The sequence below is a fragment of the Amphiura filiformis genome, chromosome 6, assembly GCF_039555335.1.
Source record: "Amphiura filiformis chromosome 6, Afil_fr2py, whole genome shotgun sequence".
In the NCBI taxonomy this organism is placed as follows: Eukaryota; Metazoa; Echinodermata; class Ophiuroidea; order Amphilepidida; family Amphiuridae; genus Amphiura; species Amphiura filiformis.
Window position 1 is genome coordinate 50,069,210 of NC_092633.1, and position 16,858 is coordinate 50,086,067.

The following is a 16,858-nucleotide window of genomic DNA, read 5'->3' on the forward strand; positions in this document are numbered from 1 at the left end:
TGTACAATGATTACATGGGGGTGTTGACAAGCTGGACTTTCTTATTTCCCTCTACAGAATCAAGGCCAAAACCAAGAAGTGACCAGTTAGAGTGAAATTTCACTTCATTGATCTTGCTTTGGTCAACTCCTGGCTTGAGTATCGTGATATTGAGCGTGCAGACGGTACTCCCAAAGGACACATCCTTGATCTGTTAGGATATCGAAATGAAAATCCTCCTCCTCACATACAAGGCGTGCCACGGTATTCCTCCTCCATACTTGTCTGAATAGATCAGTCTTTATATTCCACCTCGTGGCCTTAGGTCAGGTAATGTGCGTCCCAATGACCATCTGCAAATTGTCTGTTCCCGAACAAAGACCTATGGTGAACGGGCTTTTGCTGTTTGCGCCCCAATACTGTGGAACGCCTCCTGGAACAGATCCGCAAATCACACACTCTTGCTCAATTCAAAACCCACCTGTACATAATTGCTTTCCTTGTTTAACTTATGTCATGTTTTTCCCACATTATTTATTTTTTTTTGCGTACTTTTTGTTTGTTGCTTTTGTTATTTTGCTTGTTAGCGCATTGAGATGTTTTTCACGTTTATGCGCTTTATAAATGTGTTATAATAATAATAATAATAATAATAATAATACCTGCAGTAGTATCTTCATGCTCATCTGCAACCAACTGATCTCTTAATTCGTGAGACGGAGACATGTTAGCAACTTCAAATGGATTCCCTCCGGATGCATCCATACTACTAGCGCTGTAAGTCCTACAGAGGCAATAAGAGCAAAGTTGCATTAAGCTTAAATGTATTATATACACTAAGCCAAAAAAGAAACTTATAATTTTTCACAAGGTCATATCTTAAAATCCTGTTTATCAAAATTAACCAAAATTACACACAGGATTGCCTCAATACTCTACTCTAAACACATGTCACTAACTATGCAGTTGTCCAACTGACACAACAGCAAAATGCACTGACATGCAACACCTTCCTGGACCACATTCACAGCGCAACAGATTTCTTTGGCTGGGTTCCAATTATTCGCCTGTGAATGTGATCCCGGAAGCTGTTCCGTGTCAGTGTATTTTACTGTTGTGACAGTTGGACAACTGCTTGGTTACTGACATGAGTATTGAAGTAATCCTGTGTGTAATTTTTGTTCATGTACAGGCGAAAAATTGGAACCCAGCCAAAGAAATCTGTTGCGCTGTGAATGTGGTCCAGGAAGGTGTTGCATGTCAGTGTATTTTGCGGTTGTGTCAGTTGGACAACTGTTTGGTTACTGACCAGTGTTTAGAGTAGAGTATTGAAGTAATCCTGTGTGCAATTTTTGTTCATTTTTATGGAGAGGATTTTAAGATATGACCTTGTGAAAAATTATAAGTTTCTTTTTTGGCTTAGTGTATATTACATAATAAACCATTGCTGTGACGTCAGTCTATTCAATAAACTGTAGATTATTTCCTACAGAGGTGTTACGAGTAAAATTGCATTGAATTTTGTGTAATATATTCGAGTTTCATACATGCTATTCATGTACCTTCTTTTCAGGAGTGTGCAGCTGATAAAATCAATCTTACTATAAATAGGGAAAAGCTCCATGGGTTTATGTTGGTTTGTTTGTGGGTTTGTCCATGGAAAGGCTGCATCAGCTTCACTCCAAATCTTGTCAATTTAATACGGAAGATTGAGATACAGGAAGTGCAATAAACTATATTTGGTTAAAAACAGTCAAAAATTGGCCTCAAAAACAGTGAAAATATGTTTAAAAACAAGGTTGTTTGTTATGAGGGGTTTTGTTTTCTTATGAAAAAACTGGTTGCCAACTGAAAGCGCTTAATAAATGTAACTTACCTTTTTCTTTTAATCTTGCTCAAATAAATGAATATAGTATCAAAAAGTGCAGAAAAATTTCCCTACCCATGAAAAGTTTCAATTTTCTCATTAATTTTAGTGTTAATTTCATAAAGAAATTACCTCCTTTTTTGTGACAATTAATACTTTTTGTGTGCACTGAATTTACCTTTTTCTGGCCCATATCTCCTCTTCTCTAAAGCCAGCTTTCTTCCTTGGAGTGACCCCTTCCCCGATATTCATCCTGGTCACTTCTGTAACCCTCTTTAGATCCTCTTGCAATGCCTTTAGGTCACCGGATGAGTCCATAGATTGAGCATAGCTAAGCACTATCTTACAGCAGTATGTGCACACTCTCAAATTACCTGCAACGTTAATTTAAATCATGGTGGTTAATTACAGGACATTTGGGTCAGGCTTCCTACCAAAGGGGATCCATTTTATTGAGTATGTTTCTATATGATACGGTGTGCAATTATTAGCACAGGTATAAAGGACTAATTGGGCTTAAGCCTGATGGCTTAGGAAGCCTGAACACCAGCCATGCTTCGAGAAACCGGCCCGTAGAGATGTTTTATCCAAAGAGAATCTGCATAAGGGAGCAAAACAAATGACTGCTTAAACTGCTACAAAATGTAACAAAGCTGACTCCTCCCTCAAAATTGGTAACGACACTGGAAGTGGGTAAAATAACATCATTGCATTTGTAGCCTTGATTCAAGCCTCCTTTTCCTTCATTTCCGCCCTTTATAAAGGGCACAGTGTGTTCGAAATCAAGTGGAGGCACTCACCGAATGTAGCGTGTTGTTAGCATAGTGCACAATACGCCACACAGTACACACACATGAATTTTAAAAATAGTTTTCACAACTGTATCTAACTTTCTCCTAAATAAAACAACAATATGAATTTTTGTTTTTACTGTCCTCTACTGTGTTATCGTAGTGGATAACAGCACACAAAAATCCCTATTGTTTATTCTCCAAGCAACAGCCTGGTATGGAGCCGGCCCGGAACCTCATGCACCAGAAGCCAGAAGAAGCTGTTGAATAAAACCCTGAAACAGTGTGAACGAGCCGAAGCAGACGAGCGAACACTTGATCAGAGCACTTTTAGAGAACACCACGGATCAGGAAATATGCTATGAGGGTACCATCCCCCTAAAATAATTTTCTTTTGCTCTTTTTATGATGAAATATCATCATCCAATTACGAAAAAGTAAAAAAAAAAATGTAAACAAATTCTGGAAAAATCTGAATTCGGATCAGGAAAAAAAGAAAAAAGAAAAAGAAATCCGTAAAAAAAAACCTGTTAAAACTTACATCCCTGCTAACTACTATGGCATTTCAAAATGAAACAATTTAGTAATTTTAATGTTGGGTTGGGGATGCATGCATAAATATGTCAATGAGCCTATCAATGGGCCATTCCATTTATAATCCACACTACCCCTGTGGAAGATTTAACTGAAGTCTCCCATAGAGGGAGTATGAGTTTTGAATAGAATAGACAATTGGGTATCTTCCATTTGAAACTCACTCCAGATGTGGAAGATACATGTAAAGCCATAATACAGGGGGAGTATGGGTTTCAAAATTCAAATCTATTAACCCTGACCAATTACCGTCAAAAAACATACTCCCCCTGTGGATACTCCCCCCGTGGAAGACATTTCCACAATCTTCCAAGTAGGTATATTCGTCTCAAGAGGTGTAGTGTGGATTTCAACTGGAATAACCCAATGCAATGCATCATCATAATATTTACCTATAAATCCCATGAATTTCCCAGGTACTTCCTGGTTACAGCAGCGACTGCAGAAGATTTGACCGCATATCCTGCAGTGATGCCTACGTCTGAATGTGGTGAATTTCTCTCCACATTCATAGCACTCTTTACACTGGCTGTCTGGCATCCAGTACTGTTTGAAATCGCTATCTCTGTAAGCACGAGGTTCCTGTGCAGGAAGTAAATAAATATGTAAACAGTGAAACCATAGAATTAGGATTGAAATATCCAACTTCTCCATGTTTGTGTGTATTTTATGGTGGGGAAAAACAGCATTATCAATTTGTAATTGTTGTAACATAAGCTAAGGATAGGGAAAATGCGCGAGGCGCAAAAAATGCCGAAACTTGCCCATAATCGCGCATTTTAGGTCTGACCGTGAATTTTAAGATTTGCCCAAAATAACCATTTTTCAAGTACTCATTTTCCAAAAGCCTGAAGTTTTCACTAAAATCAAAGAATTCATAATGATCTGCAATGCAATCCATGTTAAAAAAAAGTATAGAAAATAGGCCGTCGCAAAAATTTACAAGAAAATATAGAAGAAAAACAGTAACATTTTTTAATAATATTGCATATATTTGAACTTTTGGGGAAGAAAAATCACACATTTTGGTAAAAAATGTGCAAATTGCGAACTTTTGTGCATTTTCAAAAACTGGCGGGGAATTTTACTCTAAAAATAGCGCATTTTCCATATGCTTCATTTAAGTTTATATGTAATGTTCTGTCCAACAATCTAAATATTAATTCTGTCAATTGACCTTTTCGGTAAATCCCATAATTCCTTGCGGTTTGACACAAGATGTCGTCATTTGACGTCATGCTGACTTGCAATGTACAGCAACAATGTTCCCTCAATGGTGTCAGGACGTTTCGTCCCACACCAGTACATACCACTACCAGTTCGCCCCAATGCACGTACATACCACGACAAGGTCGCCCCAATACACGTACATACCACGACAAGTTCGCCCCAATTGACTCACTGTGTAAACTGTCAAGTGCCGTGAATGCAGTGCATGCGGTCACACGGCCAATCAATACAACTTCCCTTATTGTTTGCATGATATAATAATAATTATGATAGTAAAAATTAGAGTATTATTATTATTATTTTCATATGATAACAATAAAAATAACTATCATTATTATTAATAGTACTAGTTATATTAATCATATCTTAATTATTATTATATTATTGAATCACTTTACATTGTGTTGTTTATTTGTTTATTTACTGTATATCTTTGTAAACAAATTTGACGGTGTTCTATGAATTTTATGCCATTAAAATGTATAGTTTGTATTTCATGAATTTACTAATACAATTTGTATTTTCAGTATGCAGTGCTGTTATAAGATTGTTACCAAAAAGTTGAGCATTTGTAACAATTTGGCTGGTGCTGTAAACATGTTTTGCTATGAATTTGTTTAGAGACCCGTGTGATTCAGCCCCGAGATTCAGCTGAGCTGACTATGTTTATGTAATGAAAACATTTTATCTTTGATCATGTACTTTTCCATCCATATGGGTTTTCTTACTTACGTTTTCAGCCTGTAAAGCATTGTTGCATGGATATTATTAATGGTTAATTTGTGTTAATGTAATCTATTTTAAATCTGACCGGCAGTGGTGGTGCCAGTGTGGGAATGTGGGTGTGGAAAATCCCCCAGTGCCCCTCCCCCAGTAAAAAAAACCCAAAGTTACGAAAATTCCCACTTATTGTAGCAATTTTGCTCGAAATTTGTTGATTTTGACCACGATCTCCATGTTAGTCGGCCAAAATAGCCAGTGGGGTTTCTTTTTATTTTAATACCTTGTTATTTCGGCTTTTTCTGACAGTTAAGTCGCGTCTACGTATACAGACTCCAGTATTAGAGCGTATTAATATTGTATGTACAATATGTACGTTATTTAATCTATTGCCATTCTATTTCCAGTAATATTTAAGTTCTAACGAATGTTTGATGACTAAAAATCGATAATATGTTACATACAATATCTAGCAGAAATATATTATCGATTTTTACGTCATCAAACATTCGTTAGAACTTAAACATTACTGGAAATAGAATGGCAATAGATTAAATAACGTACATATTGTACATACAATATTGTACGTACAATAAAAAGTCTGTATACTGATTTAGGCCTATTAGTGATTACTACGGTAATATCATTTCAGCAGCATTTGAGAATAACAAAATTAAAATTTGATGGAATACATTATGGCTTTAAAGCCATGTGTGATTTGCACTCAATATTTCTCGAATTTTCTACTAGTTCTATATTTATATTATTTATATCTTTGATTATCTTAGAACATCACAGTTTAGAATTATCAGAAAACTTTCCTGACAGTTGTTACGTTAGGCCTACTATAATAATATTTGGCAAAGAATAACGAAATTAAAATTTGACCGAAATCGTATTAATACTTGGCTTTAACCAGTTTTGCAAACACTTTTTCTTCTTCGCGGTACACAAAATCCATGACAAAATGTACTGCCTCCCCAATTCCCCATACGCCTCCGTCGCAACATGGTCGCAAACACAAAACACAGCCAGTAATTCTCGGGTCTTAATCGAATTGAGAGCATACTACTTGACCCGGGGCCTTGTCAAGCAATCGATCGTGCTTCACGGTGTGCAAGGCACGCGGGCCCGGCCGGGGACTTGTCAGGCAAGGTACGCCGCTTTTGCGTGCTTTGTCAGGGTACCGTTGATTGACCACTATCACACCCGGCGTTTTCGTGGAAGTGGAAGTGGCAGCAAATATCCGTCGCTAACACGCGGTGCAACAGCACAAGGGAGCGAAAGTCAGTGCACACTTCACTGCACAACACAGAACGCACAAAATATCTCAAAGCTGCTGCTGGCGTTTGTTTTGCTAGATGTGCGCATTTGTCTTTGAAAAATATTGCCAAATATTTTTTTTCAGTCCTTTTAATAGTTTCATTGGTGAAATGTCAAAGACGATCTTCTCTGATTTAATATGTTTTTTTATTTTGTTTATATGATGTTTTGTTTTGCCATATTATGTAAATTATTACATAGACATACTGGCGATAAGTAATCTACATGTTTAACACTACTAATTATATTACACAAAGTACATTTAAAATAGACTTGGTGATTTATTAAAGCATAATACATTTAAATAGACAAAGTATGAGGTTAACATAAGTTGTAAAATAAGATAAATCCTTTGTTCGTGAAAACATAGGCCTAACTATTATTTAAAATAATTAAAGGATTTAATATTTTATAAAAAATACATAATCAAGGCCTAAATTTCAGACATACACATGTATTAAATTAATTATTGTTAATGAAAATATAAGCTAATATAGTGTGACATCAAAAATTTATTTTGCAATACGGATGTAGGCCTATCATCATGCATTATGGTTTTGTTACGAGTACCAATCTTCAGCCCGTCAGAAATCAGCTTACCATTTGCTTACGTAATAATACACGACGGGCTTCAAGCAATTGATCAGGAAACACATTACCCAATACCCGCGGTATAAAGTGCACGGGAGTGTAGGCTAATTGCACGTGTGTATACTGAATGGGCGTAACGGAAGTGAAGAGGTATACTGAAGTGGCCTGTTTCCCGCACTGTGCGGCACAGCATTAGATTTCCGTGGAAGAAAATTAGCGACGAAAATCACTAAAAAGCGAGTTTCACGGCGAGAAATTGCGTATTCTGTTATAATTGATCGTATTGATTGGCATTGGTCGCACGCACACTACGACAACGTTACACAGTGAGTCAATTGGGGCGAACTGGTCTTGGTATGTATTGTGTATTGGGTGAACCTTTTTGGGGCGAATGTGTTTCGGGGTGAGACGTCTCGCATTCCCCTCAATGATGACGTGTGCCTCAGCGTGATGTGAAATGATGACATCTCGGGTCTAACCGCACAGAATTATGGGATTTAAGGTCAATTAACAAGCATCAAAGCAGCACACAGTGTCGACCATAGACATACCACCTAGACATATGACTGCCCATCCCTAACCATGGCAGTAGGTGAAGCCACATATCCAAGGTGATTTTGGTCGGGTGGTCGGACGCGGAGAAATAAGCGTTCATGTCTGGAATGAAAAACGCGATCGTTTGCGTGATTGCTGCGCCGTTATCGCCCGCGTCAAATGCACATGTTCTGTAGACGCGAACATGTCTGCTTGTTTGCGTCAGGGTTGCGTCCTTGTCAAAATCGTTGCTAAGCAGTGTTGACTTCACTACGCAAACCAAAGTCATAGGTCTAGGTACTTGTTTGTCTGGGGTGTCGACACCCTATATTATAAATATAAACTTAATACTCCGTTGGTGAGCGACGGGCGAGTGGTATTTCACCGAACGAAAGAAAAGGAGTTCTATCTGATTGGCTAGCAATCGATCGCTGGATCGCTCAGTGGTGAACTACAAACTCAAAATGGAGCGATGTATTCAATTCGATTGAAATCGATATTCTATTATTGACGCAGATAAAGAAAGTGGCATAGTGTGTATTGTATGACTTGTGATTTAATTTTCTAATACATGTGTTCCTTTATAGATAGGATTCATCGTACTATCACGGCAATTTTTGACATGAAGATATATATAGGGATGATGACGCTGTGCAGCATCAACGGTAGATCCAAAGATCCAAGATTGTAGTGCAGAAAGCAGAATCTTGGACAACTATCCAGTTACTGCGATAAAATTACTTTATCCCGTGTGGTAGTAACTGGATAGTTGTCTAAAGATTCTGCTTTCTGCAACTGTGGTGCCTTACCTGGCCTTTCCTTTCAATAATGTTACTCAGATGCCTCAGTACATTGGTCAGACTCCGCGTCGACCTTACAGTTCCTCCTGATGCCTCCTGCTGCTGCTGATTTCGCTCATTACCAAGCATCGCTTCAAGCCACGGCATACGTATCAGAGAAAGAGACTCATTGCTACTATCACGATTCATCTCTGCCGGCTGCGAAAATGAAGTTTCAAATAAAGTTATGATTAATAGATTCTCTTATTCCCCACCTTTTTCATACACCCACATTCTAACCGTTAAGTCTTACACAAATAAGTAGATTACCGTATTTCGTCAAATAAACGCCCCCGGGGGCGTTACATTTTCCCAAGGGGGGGGGGCGTTTATTAGAGGTCATTTTTAGCACGACAATTCCCGTTAAAATCATTAGGTAAGCTTAAAAGTCACGCTAAAAATGACGAACTATGAACTTTTGACACTGACTTTTGATTCACTTCCGGGTTTCTGATGCAGATTTTCACCATTTATTGCTGCTATTACCGACCAGTGAGCAACTTGGTAAGCTTACTACACAAGATAGCATGGAAATATCAGAATTTTTGAAACATCTTGGTTGAAAAAAGTGGTGGGGGGCGTTTATTTGAGGGGGGCGACTATTTGACGAAATACGGTATAGACTTACTGTGGAGGTCTTGTATCACAAAATGAAGGATGTTTTACCCCCCCCAAAGGCAATACAATATAGTTCAAGATTATGCAAATTACATGCCCAATCATTTAGGTTGAAGTCTAAATCTAAACTTCATTGATTCGACTCACATGGTACATTCCTCCTGCAACATATCTTCCCTGCCCATACTGCTGTGAGTGACTCTCCATCGGCGCATTCTCGTAACCGTGTCTTGTGGGAGCTGGTCTGTAAGATGCTTGGATTGCTGGGTCATGATGCGACGGTATGTCTAAATGATGATGATGAAAATGAGTGGCATCTTGGTGTTGTACCTGTTGCTGTGGTAACACTGGTTGTGCGCTAGTTTGTTTCCTTGACTGAGGAGGACTTTCTAAAATGGCAACATTGTAACATTACAAGATTAAGTTCCATATATTCTGTTCCACCACAGGCATTTTCACAATGTTGTAAATTTAAAATTGGCATGCGTATTGAAGGTCTGAAGTATTGATTTATCTTTACAAATGACCAATGTTCATTGCCTACAAGCCTATACAGTGGCAAGTCATTATTTTTTTTCCAACCCAGGGCAAACAAAGAGAAATAAAGATAATTTGGGTAATAATAATTAATCAGTTTGTTCTTCAACTATTACAATTTACAACAGTGTTATTGTAGGAGAGGTATGGTAACACCATCAAGTCCCAGGAAGGAGATCCTAGAATTTTTCCCAGCCCTACCAATGATGTTTACAAGTACCGTACTGACTCGAGTACAGTCCCACCCCATTTTTGGGTGAACATTTTTCAAAATTGGGGGTGGGACTATACTCGAATTTAATGTTTTTTGTTTTGCTTTTTAATGCCAGTTGCTAGGATCATTCATGGTTGATTTACAAAAAAATTGCAGGCCTATGTGTTTTGAATAATTTTGTACTCATGTCATACTCTATTAATGCTTTCAAAATGCATACAAATTCAATGTCAACCATGAATTGATCCATGTAGCATTTAAATACCTCTAGGTCCAGGGACACTCCTCTGAACCCCCCCCCCCCCCAAAAAAAAAACTTTACAATTGCTGAAATTTTTCCACAATTTGGGGGTGGGACTTTACTCGAAGGTGAAACTATACTCGCATCAGTACAGTAATACCTTTTGACCATTTCAACCAATCTGGTAGTGAGAATCGAGGTGCTTGAGCCTTCTGGTCTTGTGACAGTGGATTAAACCAAGTGATGGCATCTGGCCCTGCTTCATCTACGCTACTGTGGACTGGTGAAGGAGATTCCCTGTTGTCAATGTTGGTAGACAATTCCCCTGTCGTGGCTTGAAATGAAGCTTTCACATCCATTATTATCCTACAGAATAGGACAAAACTAATTTTAGTAAAAAGGATCACAATGATAAACCTAAACATGATAAAAAGCAACAGAATCTCAAGGTTAGTCAATTTTGAAAACAAAATCACCACAGTATTATGCTGGTTTCATACTTTCTGCCGCTTGCCTCTGAACAGTGTGATGCTTCATCATGCCGCTTGCACTTTTCTGCAAGCGGAGTGGCACACCCCTGAGTGGCAGCAGCATGACTATGAAGCCAATGTTGCTGCTCAGCACCTGCCAAAATCGTATCAAGTTCTTACATCAGAGCGGCAGCGCTCCTGTGTTGACTTGAATTCAACTCTAAGCGATCTGCCTCTTTGGACAAAGTGTTTATGGTGCGACTGCACAAAATCGTCATCGATCAGAGTAACAAGTATTCATTTATTGGTATATTTCTTTGAATTAGACTAGTTAAATCAAGCGAAATTTAGCAAAAGAACAAGCTTTGTAGGCGATAAACATATATATAAAATCATACCGTGATCTACTGATTCAGGCACGCAGCTGAGATAATCAGGTAATTCCCGCATGCACATGTACAATTGTAGTTCTTACTTCCGGGTTACACACATGCGTGTCAGATTGGAGAGAGCTACGGGCCGTGTGCAAAACTCAACACTTCCGGGTTACACATGTGCGTGTCGTATCGGAGAGGGCTATGAGCCGCGTGCAAAACTCAACACTTCCGGGTTACACACGTGCGTGTCAGATTGGAGAGAGCTACGGGCCGTGTGCAAACTCAATACTGACTTGAACGTAAACACAATATTAAAATGGGGCGATCTAATGATTCGACGGACTCGGATATCAGGGGGAAAAGGTAAATTGAACTTAGAATAATCATGGTCTAATTACATGTAAGTATTATAAATGAGCACGGGAGTGTATTTTTGTGCTCAGACTCAGAGCATACATAATTATGGTAATACTTTGCGTAGAAGTACCCTTTCAACATACAGGTGATATTTACTCATGGCGATGCCGATGGCAGCCATTGTTTACAATTGGGGAATTGGTAATCGGTGATCGAATCGGCAGATCAAAGAGGGAATTGATCGGCCAATCGGCCGATTCAGATAGGGACCTGATCGGTCAGACACTAGGATTTTTGAATCTTTTTGATGATAATTAAGTCAATCTTTGACAAGATGTAACTTTGCTACGAAAAGTGCTACATATGACAAAAAGGTTTTCAGTTTTGGCTTTCTTTACTCAAGAGTCGACAAGGGCTTTAATTTGATATAAAAAATGATGCAGTTTGATGGCAAATTTGAATTCACCTGGCATTCTCATGTATGGTCGGGCTGACGTCACAAAGGGGAAATAGCCTTGTAAAAGAAAACCAGTGTGCGCATGTGCAGTTCCCCTTTCTCGAGCTGGTTGCTATGCGCGCGCTTGCCAAAGGGGACAAAGTCATGATGTTCCCGGATGTCCGACCGAGTGAATACCTATAATTACAACTTACAAGGCTATTTCCTCCTTTCCTTTTTTGTGGACGCCAGCCCGACCAAGTCAGACAAGAGAATACTACCGTGATGTTGTAAAAGAAAACCAGTGTGCGCATGTGCAGTTCCCCTTTCTCGAGCTGGTTGCTATGCGCGCGCTTGTGCAAAGGGGACAAACATGATGCACATGCGCACACTGGTTTTACAAGGCTATTTCCCCTTTGTGACGTCAGCCCGACCAAGACAAGAGAATACTACCGTGATGTTGCAAAGTCAGAGCTAACATGGCTACCAACGCGTACAGCGCAAAGTTCATTCATAAATTTTCGATCAGCAACCATGGAACAGCAGATCGCCTCTGGCTGCAGCCAATCAGTGACGAGTGTGTTTCATGCAGCAAATGCGTGTTGAACGATTAAAATGTATACACTCTCGTCAAAAAGGTTTACTGCAAAATATTTTAGTTTATTGTTTTATATTATTGTGAAGGTGGCGTTGTCAAAATAGTCACCCAGTTGTTGTAACTACAAATTGCAATTAATATATTCACCGAACGTGCAAAATTCGACAACCATGAATCATTTGACAGGAAGAAATTTATGTAAGCTTAACTTAAGCTTTCTTCGATGGTAAATTGCCACCAGCACAATCTATTTTGACACCACCTACCGTCTTTCACTTACCAACTCTACATACTCCAAACTAAACCGTGGGAAACCGGCAAAGGGTTTATAACTTCCCGTAAATTCTTGATATCGTCTGACATCAATTCGGTTCATCGAACGTCCGTCCAGTTTTTTTGCATAATATTTACTTGACCCAATCGTGACCTTACACGTCATTATGCATATTCAGAGGGGCGTCGTCATCACCGACTTTGTACAACTTTTTTGAAGGGCACACAGCACACACACAACACACACCGCAGCACACAAAGCTACACTACACAATATGTGCCTATTTTTAATAATTTGGGTGTTTAATACTCAAAACAGTTTACATTTTAAGAAAAAGATATAAATGTAGTGCTTACACTTTCGCAAAGGGGCATTCGGTGAGAACAAAATGTAAAAAATATGGGGTCATAGAGCATGATTTTTGTATTCGGTGAGAGCAAAATGTAAAAAATATGGGGTCATTGGGTGAGAACATGACCTTTTTCTTAAATGGAAACTTTGGGTGAGAGCCGAAACAGTGACACAGAAACGTTGAAACCTCGAACACTTGAATTTCTACTTCTAAATGGCTTCAAATATCTTTGTTTTTTCAAAATAAGTAACAAAATCAGTGATAAATAAAAGTTGCTGTTCAAATTGAAAAATAAGGGTCTTTGGGAAGTTTGGGTGACAGATCAAATGGAAAAATAGGGGTCTTTGGGCGACAGAGCATGTGTTTGTAAACAAATATGGGGTCTTTGGGTGACAGCAACGCTTAAAAAGGGGGTCTTAACAGCCCTATACTATGATCAGCTCTTAATAGGCGGGAATTATTCGGTTTTTGTTACTGCGCGAGTCAATAAAGTTCCAACTTACGCACACGTAAATTCACAAAAGCACGCATCATTCACACAAAACGCAAAGCGCAGTTCGCGTAGGTGCTGCGCCTAACTGTGTGTACGCCATTCTGTATCAATCCACGATGTTATGAGTCCCCGCCTATTAAGAGCTGATCAGAGTATACATACGCGTCACCTCAAAGTGGGAGTGCCCCGGTGCCAGCTGGGCCATTCAGCCTATTTAGGGACTGCAATAATTATGAGCCCGGGGAGGGTAAAATTGAGGGGGCCAAGACATTTTTGGCAAGCCGAAAGAGGGGGGGCAAGCAATTTTTGGCAAGCCGAGAGGGGGGAGGCAAGCGATTTTTGGCACACATTCTTGGGGCGCCTTTAAAATAAAACGCTCTAAAAAGGCTAAGGCTTAGGCTTTTTTTGGAGGGGGCAGAAAGGCAACTTTCAAGGGCAGCAAATTGTCAAAAAAGGCATAAAATCTAAAAACATCAAGGCAGCCAACATCTCACAGGGAAGACCTCTAACAGGGGTAGGCCCCTATGCTCCCCCACCTCCTTGGCCACAGTAATTTTGATGTCAGGTTGTCTGTCTTCTTCAGGCTCTACACATCTATGCTCAGTTCCAAAATCTGAATTTAAATCAATTTTAGTGTTTTCTTTTGTTTTGGCAAGGCTGTGCAATAATTATGAGCCCTGAGGGGAGGGTAAAATTGGCGGGGGGGGGGGGACATTTTTGTCAAGCAAAGGGGCGGGGGGGGGGCAAGCGATTTTTGGCACACATTCATGGGACGCCTTTTAAATAAATCAATCTAAAAAGGCACATTGCACATTTTCCGCTATACTATTCACCAAATTATTTCAGCGTTGTCCGTTTGCTCTGTCTGATTATCACGTAAAAAGAACTAGGTCACTCGATGCTACAGTTTGACCAGCGAATAAGGTGCCGATGTGATGATGACGTGATTCAATTAGCCAATCAGAACCCCATTTCCATATAAGCCATAAACTGGTTTGTAAATTGTGCAAAGGGGTTGGGCAAGGATTTTTTGGCAGGCCAAGAGTGATGCAATCAAATTTGGGCAGGCTGACAGCAATTTTTGGCACGCCATTGGGAAATTTTACCACCCCTGGCTCATAATTATTGCACAGCCCCTAACTAATTTTTCCATCCAACTGAGCGCAAACCCATTTTTTCTAAAATTGTCAAAGATTATTCCTGTGAGGGAAGGGAACAAACTCCCTAAAGCCATCAGGGAGTCTCCATCAATTCCAGTTTTCAGAAAGAAACTGAAAACTCACCTTTTCAGTTAGCTTCTTTCTTGTTCCTTCTGTGTTTCTGTTTCCATCCTTTCTCTCCTTGTTCAGCGCTTTGATAAATTTTAAAGGCGCTTTATAAATATCTCAACTGGCCTAAATCCGTTTGGCTTGAGTTAAATGAGCTAGGCATGCGCGAGAAGCTGAAATTAGAGTTTCATAATGATGTGTATGCTTTTGTTTCTGAACATGATGATGTTCAATTAGTTTTTCGATCACATACTGCTCTTTCCACCTTTGACTTTGACTGGATACTGGCCAACGTTCCCTGCGGGAATCACACGGTCAGGAAAGGTGTGCGCTTGTTGTTATGCTTAGTCTTGCTTGTAGATGTGGCTTGCTATAGCTGCTTTGAAGGTATTTGGTTCTTGTAGCTTAGCTATTGAGTCTGGAATAGAATTCCAGTCTCTGATTGTTCTGGGTAGGTAAGAGTTCTTGTAGCAGTCTTTCGTGGCTGCTAGTGTTGCGAAGGCTTGTGAGTTAGTATGCCGTGACGTACGTGGGGCGGGCTGAAGGAGTTTTCCGACAGGTGGGGATAGGTGACCAGTGATGGCTTTTTGAAGTATGGTCAGTCTTCTACACTTCCTTCTGACAGACTCATACCAATAAATGCATAAACAGACTTAGCAACCGGCAACCTGGAGTCATAAGGCAGAATATTCAAAACTAAGTGCGACAAGGTTTTGTCTTCAAAGTTTCTGTCAAATCTGGCTTTAGATGATAATCTTGTTCGTTTTATATTCAAATCACGCCTACAACTTTTAGAGTGTAATTCTCTCCTCCAACACGTACCCAAAAACATGTCGCATTTGTAACAATCCAGCTGATACTGTATCCCACATCATGAATGATTTCAGAAACATTTATGTTGCTAGACACGACCATATTGTGGCTCTTATTAGGGAGGAAATCATGAAACTACACCCCCAGTTTGATATTTTTTAGTGACCAACCCATAACAGGCGACTTTCTTGGTACTCAATCCGATTTTCAATACATCCGTCACAGAAAACCCGATCTCCTTATTTGTGATCATCAGACCATGCAAGTTTTTATTGTTGAAATATCATGCCCATTTGATGCTTTTGTTAACACATGTTATAACACCAAATTCAACATTTACCAACCACTCAATCAGCACATCACCCTGGACACGCCGTATTCATGCAAAACAATTGTCATTATTATAGGTAGCCTCGGAAGTGTACACAACAAAGTCACTTCTGGGCTAAAAATGCTTGGTTTTTCAAATCTAGGCGGTGTAAAGCGATCGCTAGATACCTCAGCATTAAGCGCAGCCATTGGCTCAAATATTATCTGGAAGCAGCGCGTTCGAACTATTTTGCAGCGATAAATGGCTTGCTGATTTGCTAAGGTATCTGGCAATTGTTCCAACCATCTTTGGTTTCCATCATTTTTTATGTCTTCTTCATTGTTGCGTAATTATTGCATTGCTATGCTCCGCTTGTATTATATATTGTATTGTACTGTGGTTTTATATGCAATAAAAGATATGAATATGTATGTATGTATGTATGTATGTATGTACTTATGATTGAAACAACATAAGCAAAACCAAGAAAATGGTAACAATGATAAATGGATCAAACAATCATTTTATTTCAAAGACTTACAAACAATGTAAAATAAGATAAAACAAATTTACATGGTTTATATTGATTTTCAAATCAAATTTGGCACTACCAGCCCATAAATAAATCATTTAAAAAATATCATTTGCTATGTTAAAAGGGCATTTCGTGATCCACAGCCTCATCCCCCCACTTTTCTAAAAAAAAATGAGATTTTTATATCACTGGAAACCTCTGGCTACATAATGTTTATGTACAAAATATTTCTTGCAGATAAATTCGTTTAGCAAAGATATTGTGAAATTTGAATTACGTTCTGGTGCACCAGAACGAAATTACAACGCATTGTCTATGGAGCAGCGTAATACACATATTCATGCATAACTCGCGCACGGAAAATCAGAATCAACTGAAATTTTGGGAATAGGTTTTTTTCGTGGATATCTAATGAAAAATGACATAAATAGAGGATGCTAGGATCACGAAATACTCCTTTAAAGAGTCCTGCTACAATAATATTATGGTTAGTAGTC

General features: G+C 39.1%; 1 protein-coding gene across 1 annotated transcript; it reads right to left on the reverse strand.

Moving 5' to 3' along the window:
- Nucleotides 1-10: 10 nt before the first annotated feature.
- On the reverse strand, nucleotides 11-12,712 carry LOC140154589 (uncharacterized). The gene is made up of 8 exons (XM_072177157.1): nucleotides 12,597-12,712; nucleotides 10,239-10,444; nucleotides 9,234-9,475; nucleotides 8,439-8,627; nucleotides 3,624-3,813; nucleotides 2,025-2,220; nucleotides 642-763; nucleotides 11-51 (listed from the first exon to the last, which is right to left on the reverse strand). Exons 2-8 carry the CDS (start codon nucleotides 10,435-10,437, stop codon nucleotides 11-13), a joined length of 1,179 nt encoding a protein of 392 aa, XP_072033258.1. The 5' UTR covers nucleotides 10,438-10,444; nucleotides 12,597-12,712.
- Nucleotides 12,713-16,858: the final 4,146 nt, after the last annotated feature.

What these genes read in the sequence shown, in the direction of transcription:
- LOC140154589 (XM_072177157.1), bottom strand. Translation starts at nt 10,437, where the DNA reads ATGGATGTGAAAGCTTCATTTCAAGCCACGACAGGGGAATTGTCTACC. An exon ending in TTATTGAAAGGAAAGGCCAG is followed by an intron (nt 3,814 to 8,438) that starts GTAAGGCACCAC and finishes CTTCCTGCACAG; the next exon opens with GAACCTCGTGCTTACAGAGA. An exon ending in GAAATTCATGGGATTTATAG is followed by an intron (nt 2,221 to 3,623) that starts GTAAATATTATG and finishes TTAACGTTGCAG; the next exon opens with GTAATTTGAGAGTGTGCACA.